Below are 11,112 nucleotides of genomic sequence, written 5' to 3'. Positions count from 1 at the left end.
GGTGGTATCTTAGTTTAAAACCCAACCCATTGCGGCATACCATTATTAAAAAATTGTTTTTGCGAGACCGCCGAGTGCTCTCACTCCTCCAGCTGCGAACATGAGACGTTTTAGCATCTTGCGAAAACCATGCTTGAAGGAAATAGATGGTCGGGAAAGTGTAGGATATCGGTCCAGTGCTATGTCGAAAATAAGACGGATGTCGGATGAGAGATGAACGCCCAGCCAGCGGCATTGCTCATCATTCAGGGAAGTCCGTCGTCAGTCCCTCATGCTGTGCGCGACTGTACGACCGCCACAAGGCGGTGGGCATACTTTGCTTTTTCTCCTTTTACTTCACCTACACCCCCCCCCCCCACCTCCTAAACACACGGGCGAGTGAGGCGAGTCATCGTGATCGTGTCGTGGTCGTTGAGTTGTCAAGGCATCTTTCAGAGGAAAATTAATATTTTCCTCAGGTGTTGATTCTTTAGAGACAAATATTGTTATCAAAATGCCGGGAGGAGGAGCATTATTTGGGAATTCGAGCTCGCGCTCTCAGAATAAAAATTTGGTGGAGTTTAAAGCCGGTAAAATGACAATGAAGGGTAAGATGGTTCATCCAGACAAGAGGAAGGGTTTGCTTTACGTTTACCAGTCTGAAGACTCGCTTATGCACTTCTGTTGGAAGGATCGGCAATCTGGAACCATTGAAGATGTGAGTAGGAATCCTTATTTCATCTGATACGTAACTACCTGACTCAACTAGTCTGTCCACCTTAACCTCTGCTTTGTTGGGTGAAAGTATTTTTTGGCAAGCGTTTGATCATTTATTAAGTTACACTTTTATAATGTTTATCTTTACAGGATTTGATTATCTTTCCGGATGATTGTGAATTCAAACGTGTGAATCAGTGTACTACTGGACGTGTCTATGTTTTGAAATTCAAGTCATCCAACAAGAAGTTCTTCTTCTGGGTTCAGGTACTTTTTCTCTCAGTATTTTGAGATTTGAGCCTTTTTTTAGTATGTGTACTCTAATTGATGTCATTAATTATCCTCTGTTCCGTATCATTCATCTGTTCTGAATTCATTTATTGTAACACTTATTTTAGGAACCTAAGACTGAGAAAGACGATGACAACTGCCGCAAACTGAATGATGTGCTTAACAACCCTCCCACTCCTGGCTCAAATCGAAGTGGAGGAGGCACTCCAGGTAAAATATACTTTGTGAAGATTTTTTTCTTAAAAGAACCAAAGCTATATAAATTATTTTACTGGGTGTCTGAGTCTCTACCTAAGATCAGGCCAATACTTCTGGGTTGTCTTCCGGATTCTAAAGAGCTGACAGGATAGGTGTCAGAAGATGTGGACTTTTTGCTTGTGTACCATAAAATTAATAGTATATTATAATGTAAGCATGTTTTCTTTCTAAGGAATCTCTTCATTGAGTTCAGTTCCTTTTCCACAACTGACAGTAGTTTTTAATTTCACTACTTTGGTCAGCTAGAGAGCACCTTTAATGGTGTAGATGGATCTGCCTATTTATTGCCTTCAACCAAACCCCCCTAATGTATGCTTATACTTTGTTAGATAATATAATTTCTGTTCCTAGATGGAGACCTGCAAAATCTTCTCAGCAACATGTCTCAACAACAGCTTGTTCAGTTGTTTGGGGGCGTTGGTCAAATGGGAGGACTGTCAAGTATTCTTAGTACCATGAAGTAAGATGGCCAGTGTTATTCAGTTAACTTTCTTACATTACTTGTCTAAATTATGTCTACAATTTTAACAGAAGAATATGTATTTAAACTCAATGTGTTTCCCATTTCAGTGCACCGAGGTCATCTTCATCCTCTTCAGGCAACAAGAACAGTAGCAGCAGTGGTAGTGGCAGCGGCAGTGGCTCATCTAGCACTCCTGCTGCAGCTGCTGTTGCTGCTGCCGCTGAAGCTACAGGCAGCACGACGACTGCTGCCACCACAGGTACAAGTGGATCAAGTGTTACGACCACTCCGGTCTCATCACGCACCAGTTCGTCGAAGCCTGCTGCTTCTAACAGTTGAGTTATTCCAGCTTGTGTCTGTGTAGGGAAAATGTCTTCTTGGAGCGCATTTTAAATCTTATCACCAAAATACTAGTGGTTTTTCTCAGTGCTGAGACACATTATCAATTTTAAAGACTCTTCAAAATCGGTTTTCTATCTCTATGAATTGTTATTTTCTAACTTTTGTCACATTTTGATTGCTCCTAATTTTCCAGGAAATATTAATGAACAAGTGACTCAAAATCCCATCCAGCTGAATGACTTGCGCAATTTCCTGTCGTCTCTTAGTCCTTATCCTGAAGGTGATCAGCGCCAAGCAGGTATTTTCCCTCTGATCTCAAAGTAATGATCTTGTAAAATCTTGTAAAAATAATCTCAATTTTTTCTTTTGCATTTTTTTCCCTAGTGGATTTAGCAGCTGGCTTAAACACAGAGAGTATCCAACCATTATTGAGCAATCCTGCTGTTGTTCGTGAGTTGCAGCAGCATTTGCCATCACCCATTGAGGACTCTGGTGATCCCCAGGAAAGATTAAGACTGACTCTTACTTCACCTCAGTTTCAGCAGGTAGTTAAGCAAATTTTACTGTTGTTTCCTTTTTATTACTTTGCTCCATCGCATCTTCTTCCTTGAAATCTCGGTTGGAGACCTGCGCAGGAGCATACATTATGCGAGCTTGATATTACTGGGGATGTGTTGCTGTAAGATAAAGCCTCACATTTGGTAGAAGCCCTACATTTATTTCCAAATTTCTGTTGTTGTTGTTACTTTTTAACTGTCTTTTCCATATCTCACAGTTGAAGTTTGCACCTAATCATTGAATTTGATCCTGAAGATTATGATTTCTTAAACTCTTCTTGCAGGCTTTGAGCAGTTTCTCTGATGCCCTCCAGTCTGGTCAAATTGGTCATGTTATCAACCAATTTGATGTAGATGGTGATGCAGTCTCAGCTGCCAACCGTGGTAACATGGAAGATTTTGTCCGTGCCCTTCAGCGAACCAGCATTGGTTCCCCAAGCACTCCCTCTGCAGGAGGATCCTCTGGTGCCACAGATGCTAGCCCTGGCGAAGTTACTCAACCAGAAAAGAAAAAAAAGATGGATGATTCTAAAACTCCTGATAAGAAAAAGGATGATGATGATGAGGGCATGTCTATGGATTAATTATGAAAGCCTGTTGTGAAACTTTTTAACTTTTTTTGCTACATTGCTAACTAATACAATAATTTTAGTCAGATGAAACACTTTCACTCATCAGATATCAATGCCTCTGGAAGGAATGGTGTACTATTTACTGTGGGAAGGTTTGCATTTACATGGACTGACTGGTAGTCATTGGCAATGTAGTAGCTGAAAAAAGATTAACCCAGGTTTATATTTTAATCATAAGTTTGATTATGAAGACATTTATATTGTTCATTTTGGAGATGGTCTGAAAATCCTTCTATATGTATGTAGATTTGTATTTTCTAAAGAAATAAACAAGGGACATATTCAACATGATTTCTTTCGATGTGGAACTGCAACAATCCGCTAGGCGCAGCACAACAGATTGAGGACTTTTTAGACTCTTGCCCTGGCATTCTTCAAAACCCGGAAGGTTCGCTTCTGAAGTATGCACGATGGTGCCTTCGTGGACCACATTCAAACATTGGCGCGCCCGTGCCTACGCTCCCATTGGCTTGCGAGTCGAAGGACTGCTTCGCCATTGGCCAGTGCGCCGTGGACTCAGAATTGATTGGTTATCCAGTACACACTGTCTTCAACCATTAACAAAACTTGGTAGGTAATTTCTTTCAGTTGGAGGCCACGTCTTGTTTTTTTCGCAAGAAATTTCTAGTCCCATGTATGAAAGCAAACTGGCAAGCGGGAGCGAGCTCGCTTGTGTGCCCGCTAGCGAGCTAGGTAGGTTCCCGTCCCGGAGCTCCGCGGAGTGGAGGGAGGGGGAGGAGTACAGTCTGCCCGCTGCCGCTCCGCTCCGTTCCGCCGTTCGCTCGGTTCGCACGGGCACGGGCTTCACCACAGTCGGGCCTAGGACAAGGCTCCCGAGTTTGCCTCCCGAAGTCTTTGTTTTGAGAATGAACTTGCCAAACAAGTGTCACAGTATCGAATCTATTCCAAGTGGTCTAGCTCACTGTCTTTAAATCGACGTCGTCTCGAGGTGTCCGCGGTGAGTACCATTGGCGTTGGGGGGGCTGCTTAATTGTGAAAGCGCGAGGTTTGGTGCCGCTGGCCTGAGGCTTTAGGCTGGCCGGGCCGCGCTAGGTAGGCTGCGAGGGGTGCGCGGCGCAGGCAGGGTGCGTGACCTTGAAATGTAATGTTGTTTTGGTTAAGCCCGCGATGGAAGCGTCGCTCGCTGCGTGTGACACCAGCGGCCGCGGTTCTTCGGAGGCTTTGTCGTGCCGCGACGCTCGTACTCCGCCGCGCTCGACTCGCGAATAGTTGGGTTAGTGGACGCCAGCTGCAGCTGCGCAATAAACAGAGCCTCGCAGAGCTGGCTGGCAGCGCTACCCCTGAGTGGCGCCCGCGAGCCGGAGCCGGGACGGTCTAGGACGCCGTTGTGTCCGCGATCTGGTACACTTTTGGTCTCGCAATTCATTTCAGCGGGGTTGCCCGGTCGTGTTAACGCGCTTTTGCTCAGCAGCCGGCCAAATTCGCTACACAAATGAACGAAGTCTGCGCGAGGGCCATCGGCGCTTGCGCACCGCTAGCGCACCGCTAGCATGGAGCCAAGACTCGTCAAGACTCCGTGCCACTAGCGCACCGGCTGTTTGAAGGTCCAGAAAGGCACTAAACACTTTAATTGCACAGCCGCGGTGCTCTGCCACCGTTCCGTCGCAGAGTCCACTTCATTGAACTTGAATTGGGCCGCTCTGACGCTGACCCAGCATCTCCCTTTGTTCCTTATGTGCACCCCCTAGCGAGGGGCTTTCTTCACCACCCCTCGGGCAGTGTAAAAGCTCTTGGAGTATTAAATATTATTATTTACAGTACTCTGCTGTCATCTGAAATTTCTTAGATCCCTCCAACTGCTGACCACATTGCAACTTGTTCATGGGCTAGCGTAAGGAAATGAATAATCCACTTTTAGGTTTTATAATTTGCTGATTATTGTTTTAAATCCAGTAAAGATAACAGCGTAGAGTGGGATCAGGCAAAAAAAAGTAAACAAATGCCTTTTTACATTTTATTCAGCACACTACATATTATAAAATCACATTTTACACACTGCCTAAAAGGGTGAAGCTTTGGTAGAAGTTTTAAGTCCCTTTAATGAGGAATGTCTATCTCTGAGGGCTGTTAAAAATTCGAAAAGAACAAATGAGAAAACTTGATGAATGCACTACAAAGCTAACAAGAAGAAAAATTAATTACACCTGTCACAGTTGTGAAGATGTCATACATTAGAATAAATTCTTATCCTCCAACTGGTCTGATTGTAATAAATCTGGAGAGCACAATTGCCAAAACAATTGTACTTGCCACAAAACATGCCACAAAGATATACCAAGTCTCCTCATCAAAAATGTCAGTAAATGCTGGAACTTGGTTGTAGAGATGGTCGATTAGTTGGATATTGTATCCTTTCTTGCCCTTCGCCATTGCTCTTTCAAGTCAACACTTCTCGATCAAGAAAAATCACTCAATTTCACTTTTTGCCTCCTTTCCTCATAGCTTTTGTTGTCAGAGTTTCCCGCTGTGTTTCTTCTTCCGGTGCGTGAGGTGTGATGTGCTGATTGTAGAGCCTGAACATTTCCAGTGTTGTCAAGTTGCCAGCCTTAAACAGTACCTTTTTACCTGTAACTGAGGGATTTTAAATGTAAGAGGTAGAAACGTTAGCCAAATCATAAGAGAAATTTGTTCATGTTCTGAGGATTTACTTAGGTCAAAAGAGATTGTTGGTTCACTACGGTCACATTTGATCTGGGTCTGTGCTGCGAAATCTGGGAACTTCCGGGTCACAGTCTTGAAGTTCAGAAACTCCAAGAATTTCCTGTAAATAAGATGGTATTAATAAGTTTTATTTGTAATATTGTCTACAGGAAAGCCTCGGAACAATTTGAAATGTCGTCTCCGCCTACACCTAATGCTCCTGGTGGCTCTCCACCCCTCACATCAATATCTCCTCCACAAATGAATGGCACGATCCCACATGCTGGACCCTATTCCATTCTGTCCAAGAACTTTGGTTGTGGGCCCATCAATGGTGAGTAACTGAGCTACTAGACAGTAAAGTTTGTAGTTGAGTGCACAGCTATGAGTTCATAGTTTACACCTTTTACATATCTTAAGTTATTTTAAGTGAAAAACAATAAAAAAAACAGATGGATAAAATTCTATGGGTTTTACATCGGATAGATACCTTGATGCGACGGACCGCTCGTCGAAAGGATCGTACGCTACAACTACGTTCTTGACAGCTTTCAAATTGATATCTTGAAGCTGTTCTACAATCAGTTTAAATGCCGACGGTACTTGTTTTCCAACTACACCATTGATTTTAAATATTCCCATGATATTTTCGTCTCATGCAGCATAATAGCACGACGACACAAGTCTAGAACACCTAACAGGTTAGCCAACAGTCTGCATTACAAGATGGCGGCGGCAGGGACATTGCCAACTACGAAATGCAAAATTCCTTTTCTTTTCTCGAAAACCTCTCTCATAGTAACTTTACTACATTAACTAATGATAGTTCAGACAATCGCCGTTTTCAAATTTAACTAGAAACTTGGCTAGTATTGTGACGAGCGGACTTGCTTAAAGAGGTGTGACACCTTTGAGACCACTTCCATCGCAGTGCCCGACCCCGATCGTCAGGTGCACAACAGAACGCACTCTCGTGTTTTTACGTCACTGACGCCATGTTGGGACTGTGAGAGAGAGAGAAGTCGCCCATCGTGGCTGAAGGGGTGTTGAGTTTATTTATTGTGTCTTTTATCATTACCTAGTTAGTCCTCAACGTCCAAGATGTATCCCGTGGGCCCACGTAAGTCATTACTGCGTCATTTTAATGCCTCGGAGACATTCGCGGCCCTCGAGAAATGTCAATTACTTGCAATGATGTCAATGGTGTGGGGTATTTCCGATCCTAAGTTGATATCCCGATGGAGGTCAATAACGCCTCTCCCGTCCTATTTTGTGGCCCAGGGTCCTGTCCAGCCCTCCCAGGCCGTCGGCGGCCGCCCTCTTTTCCTGCAGAGAGTGCGGGGCGGCCCGCACAGACGAGTGCACTTATTTGATCAAAACAATGCACGGCCACGGGTTTGATGACCTTTCCCGGAGCTCCCGAAATTAGTCCCGAGGTGCGGTATTCTGCGCCTTTGCGCTTTAGTTTGGGCCGAAGATGAGTTTCCCACTACTTTCCCCCTATCTCGCATTCCCTCGCGGCCGCTGGGAAGTAAGAAGTGATTCTAGTATGTTTATGAGAGTGCAATCCGACCGGATCTCTTGTGACTACTTAGGCCCGTCCTTGACGTTCCAGCCTACATTTCCAAATAATGCAGCATTCATGTCACGCTGGTGATTCATTTTTTGGGTTTCCAGCCATCATCTAGAGATTGTCATTTATGATCTGAATTTGCCTTCCTTTTCTCCAGAACTTGGTTTTTGGTCTTATAAATTTGTTTGTTTTTATTCTGTCAAAGTGGCTTGCTTTGTAAAACCAAAATACTAGTTTAATCATTTCCTCAGTATTTTTGTTATTTTGCCATTGCAAGTAAATCATATTTCTATATTTACCATGTTTAATTTTAGACAACTTCAGCCTTGACACCATGAATGGTTCATTGTTGTTGTCTATTCTTTGGTCTCTTGTTATACCTCACTACAATCCGAGTGTTGCTACCATTCTTTTAATAGTGTTCTGTAGGTGGTAGTGCCTATTTAAAATCAAGGTTGCAGGTCGTTAAATTTTGTTTCTTTGATTTCTCGGTGACTCCTTACACATTCAAAGAATATGAAACACAAAAATATTCAATTTATTACTTTAACTTAAATTGCAACTTTTGAATAATGAGGTTTTGATTTTTTCAGATAATTGTATTATCTTCTATTAAGTTGTTATAAAATGTTCCACACTCTTGTAAATATTTTATTTATGCACATTGTTTAAGCTGGTATTCTCGTATAACATACTACAGCTTAATACCAATTATTGTGTAGCCATTGCAAAAATTGCAGCTCTCAAGCACCTCCATTTTTTTTTCAAATACGTGTTCACGTATATTTTTCAATTTCATAAAAATAAAAAAATAAAAAAACTTACCTGTATTGGAACTACTTTTGAACTTTAGAGCTGTAATTTGCCTTTTCAAAACTGTTATCTACTACACTTTCATGTTCTACATATTGTATTAAGCTGTAGTGTGCTGGGAGGCAGTGGCTTGGCTTGGTTCTGCTTGGCTCGCTGTCTGCTGGGCTGTTGCTCACCTTTTGCTCACGTTTGCGCACCAGATGATAGCACGTGGCCAGGCTCAGGGCAGTCCACGGTTCCGGGGTCGCAGACTTCCACATCCCCTGATATTGGTAATGATACTTTTTCAGCCTCTGGCCTTTATATTTTGTAATACTGCTTATAGTCACAATAATTTAAATTATCTCTGCATACCTCATGCTGGGGCCTAGCTGAAAGAAATTTTCTTGCCCTTTTTGTGCTTTTGGTTCCTGTATTTGTTTTGTCAACTTTGAGTCTTGCGTGATTTTTCAATAAGATATTTACTGCTTTTAAATTAGAATTGATTTGTGGGATAATTTTAATGCTTGGGATCTCAGCCTCCAAGATGGATGTTATATCAAGCTCTGTATGGAAGGGTTTCCTGTGTTTAATAATTTATTTAGTTTTAATTTTGGGGAAATACCTTGTTTTTGTGAATCTTTGTTCTGCTAAATTTTGAGTTAGCCCAATAGTCCTGCATGCATGAGGCAGTTTGGTTAGTTCCTTTAGATTGTAAGGTGTAGGTTACATGTAAGTCAATTGATTAAGTGTTTGACTTGCAGCTCCTCCAGGTGGACCACCTGTCGCCCCAGCTGGGGCTGTCGGTCCACCAGCTGCAGTTGCCCCACCTGGAGCTCTAGGACCTGCCAACCAACCCAATCCACCACAAGCACCAGAACTTCCTAGTAAGTGGATTTTTCTTTGTTGATTAATCTTCTCCTCTAGTGATCAATGGTTAACGATAAATGGTCTTATTTCCAGTGTTCAACTGCCCCAGACGGCCAAATCTAGGTCGCGATGGACGAACCATTCTGTTGCGTGCCAATCACTTTCAAGTCACTATGCCTCGTGGCTTTGTGCACCACTATGATATCAACATACAACCAGACAAATGTCCTAGAAAAGTTAATCGTGAAATTATTGAAACTATGGTAAGGTGTTGAAAACTGTCAGTTTCTATTGATATTTCTTTTTTCTATTAGTATAACACAATTGTCTTTTGCAGGTACATGCCTACAGTAAGATTTTCGGCACACTTAGACCGGTCTTTGATGGACGGAACAATTTGTACACAAGAGATCCCCTACCGATTGGAAATGACAGAGTAGAATTAGAGGTGACCTTGCCTGGAGAGGGTAAAGACCGTGTTTTTCGTGTTAATATCAAGTGGGTTGCACAAGTGTCACTCTTCGCTTTAGAAGAGGCTCTTGAAGGTCGCACAAGGCAGATCCCATATGATGCAATTTTGGTTTGTATTCAATTTGTTATATGCATGTCTTTACTAGCAGGAGCCCAGTAATTGTAAGTATTGCATTGTCAATTTCTCTGATCTCTAACTGTTGGTACCTTGTAGGCTTTGGATGTTGTTATGAGACACTTACCATCAATGACATACACACCAGTGGGTAGATCATTTTTCTCATCCCCAGATGGATATTATCATCCACTAGGTGGAGGCCGAGAGGTGTGGTTTGGTTTTCATCAGTCTGTTCGACCAAGTCAATGGAAAATGATGCTTAACATTGATGGTAGGATTAAAAAGATATTAATTAATCCACACAATTAATTTAGAATCTTAAATTGTACTTAAATTTATTCTAATGTTCTATGTTTTTAGTTTCTGCAACTGCATTTTATAAGGCTCAGCCTGTTATTGAGTTTATGTGTGAGGTACTTGACATCAGAGATATCAATGAACAGAGGAAGCCGTTGACTGATTCTCAACGTGTGAAATTCACCAAAGAAATAAAGGGCCTGAAAATTGAAATAACTCATTGTGGCACTATGCGACGCAAGTACAGAGTTTGTAATGTTACTCGTCGGCCATCACAGATGCAGTCGTAAGCCAAAGTTTTATCATTAAAAATATGAATTTTTATTTCTTAGTTATTCAATACTTTCTACAAACTTCTTTCATAGGTTCCCCTTGCAACTGGAAAATGGTCAAACTGTTGAATGTACAGTTGCTAAGTACTTCCTTGACAAATATAAAATGAAGCTACGGTACCCTCATCTACCCTGTCTTCAAGTCGGTCAAGAACACAAACATACCTACCTACCACTGGAGGTAATTAATTGTCCTACAGCTGCTTTATCAATATTTAGTTTCTCTTGCCTCATGTTAGCTATTGATTTCAGGTGTGCAACATTGTTGCTGGTCAGCGTTGTATCAAAAAGCTGACTGATATGCAGACTTCAACCATGATTAAAGCTACTGCCAGATCAGCACCCGACAGAGAACGAGAAATCAACAACTTAGTTCGCAGAGCTGACTTTAACAATGATGCCTATGTACAAGAGTTTGGATTGACGATCTCAAACCACATGATGGAAGTCCGTGGCCGTGTCTTGGCCCCTCCAAAGCTTCAATATGGGGGAAGGCCGTCTTCCTCTTCACAGTCGTTGTCAGCATTATCTGGACAAATTAGTGGACACATTGGCATGGTTAGTACAATCATTTTTCTCTGTAACTCCGTAACATGAGGGGACTGTCTGATAAATGGCAAAGTCAGGGTATTTCAATTTTACCAGTTGAGTGACCTCCTCAATTTTGATGTCATTGATCCTTTGAGGGTTGGCAGGAGTAGTCTTCAGCTTTCCAGCAAGCACAGTCCCAGATCTGTAGATTTGGAAATGTCGAAACTG

The 11,112-nt window shown here is 42.3% G+C and overlaps 4 protein-coding genes across 8 annotated transcripts in view; 2 read left to right on the top strand and 2 right to left on the bottom strand.

The window, feature by feature from the left end:
- The first annotated feature begins 356 nt into the window (after window positions 1-356).
- Window positions 357-3,525, top strand: LOC113210656 (proteasomal ubiquitin receptor ADRM1 homolog). Of its 2 annotated transcripts, XM_026428751.2 has the most exons (8): window positions 358-697; window positions 847-963; window positions 1,095-1,197; window positions 1,597-1,705; window positions 1,816-2,042; window positions 2,244-2,348; window positions 2,435-2,595; window positions 2,892-3,525. In XM_026428751.2, exons 1-8 carry the CDS (start codon window positions 494-496, stop codon window positions 3,189-3,191), a joined length of 1,326 nt encoding a protein of 441 aa, XP_026284536.1. In that variant the 5' UTR covers window positions 358-493; the 3' UTR covers window positions 3,192-3,525. The 2 variants fall into 2 exon arrangements, with proteins under 2 accessions (XP_026284538.1, XP_026284536.1); XM_026428753.2 differs by lacking the exon at window positions 2,244-2,348 and having other exon boundaries at window positions 357-697.
- Window positions 3,526-3,988: 463 nt separating this feature from the next.
- The window catches only part of LOC113210654 (protein argonaute-2), a 15,293-nt gene continuing 8,169 nt past the window's right edge, over window positions 3,989-11,112 (top strand). Inside the window, exons 1-10 of one of the 4 annotated variants that reach the window (XM_026428745.2) lie at window positions 3,989-4,197; window positions 6,071-6,234; window positions 8,487-8,558; window positions 9,030-9,152; window positions 9,229-9,398; window positions 9,473-9,715; window positions 9,821-9,995; window positions 10,085-10,307; window positions 10,387-10,534; window positions 10,606-10,911. In XM_026428745.2, coding sequence (XP_026284530.1) covers window positions 6,093-6,234; window positions 8,487-8,558; window positions 9,030-9,152; window positions 9,229-9,398; window positions 9,473-9,715; window positions 9,821-9,995; window positions 10,085-10,307; window positions 10,387-10,534; window positions 10,606-10,911 — 1,602 coding nt within the window. In that variant the 5' untranslated portion in view covers window positions 3,989-4,197; window positions 6,071-6,092. Of the gene's footprint in view, window positions 4,198-6,070; window positions 6,235-6,845; window positions 7,021-8,486; window positions 8,559-9,029; window positions 9,153-9,228; window positions 9,399-9,472; window positions 9,716-9,820; window positions 9,996-10,084; window positions 10,308-10,386; window positions 10,535-10,605; window positions 10,912-11,112 lie in introns of those variants that run through there. The other 3 variants (XM_052264321.1, XM_052264322.1, XM_026428746.2) reach the window with 3 other exon arrangements.
- LOC113210659 (uncharacterized) lies at window positions 5,201-5,630 on the bottom strand. Its single transcript, XM_026428756.2, has one exon. The coding sequence runs from the start codon at window positions 5,628-5,630 to the stop codon at window positions 5,445-5,447; it is 186 nt and encodes a 61-aa protein (XP_026284541.1). The 3' UTR covers window positions 5,201-5,444.
- Window positions 5,201-6,679, bottom strand: LOC113210658 (uncharacterized). The gene is made up of 3 exons (XM_026428755.2): window positions 6,391-6,679; window positions 5,909-6,021; window positions 5,201-5,831 (listed from the first exon to the last, which is right to left on the bottom strand). The coding sequence occupies exons 1-3, from the start codon at window positions 6,540-6,542 to the stop codon at window positions 5,677-5,679; spliced, it is 420 nt and encodes a 139-aa protein (XP_026284540.1). The 5' UTR covers window positions 6,543-6,679; the 3' UTR covers window positions 5,201-5,676.

The sequence above is a fragment of the Frankliniella occidentalis genome, unplaced genomic scaffold (genome assembly GCF_000697945.3).
Source record: "Frankliniella occidentalis isolate FOCC.00 unplaced genomic scaffold, Focc_3.1 Scaffold18, whole genome shotgun sequence".
Classification (NCBI taxonomy): domain Eukaryota; kingdom Metazoa; phylum Arthropoda; class Insecta; order Thysanoptera; family Thripidae; genus Frankliniella; species Frankliniella occidentalis.
This window is presented reverse-complemented; position numbering and strand designations above follow the sequence as displayed.

Bases quoted from the DNA above. Each gene is read 5' to 3' on its own strand.
- LOC113210656 (XM_026428751.2), top strand. From the start codon at position 494: ATGCCGGGAGGAGGAGCATTATTTGGGAATTCGAGCTCGCGCTCTCAG. The intron at 1,706-1,815 runs GTAAGATGGCCA...TTCCCATTTCAG, and splicing joins AGTATTCTTAGTACCATGAA to TGCACCGAGGTCATCTTCAT. The intron at 2,043-2,243 runs GTTGAGTTATTC...CTAATTTTCCAG, and splicing joins GAAGCCTGCTGCTTCTAACA to GAAATATTAATGAACAAGTG.
- LOC113210659 (XM_026428756.2), bottom strand. From the start codon at position 5,630: ATGGCGAAGGGCAAGAAAGGATACAATATCCAACTAATCGACCATCTC.
- LOC113210658 (XM_026428755.2), bottom strand. From the start codon at position 6,542: ATGGGAATATTTAAAATCAATGGTGTAGTTGGAAAACAAGTACCGTCG. The intron at 6,022-6,390 runs GTATCTATCCGA...TCTTATTTACAG, and splicing joins GAGCGGTCCGTCGCATCAAG to GAAATTCTTGGAGTTTCTGA. The intron at 5,832-5,908 runs GTAAATCCTCAG...AAAATCCCTCAG, and splicing joins AACAATCTCTTTTGACCTAA to TTACAGGTAAAAAGGTACTG.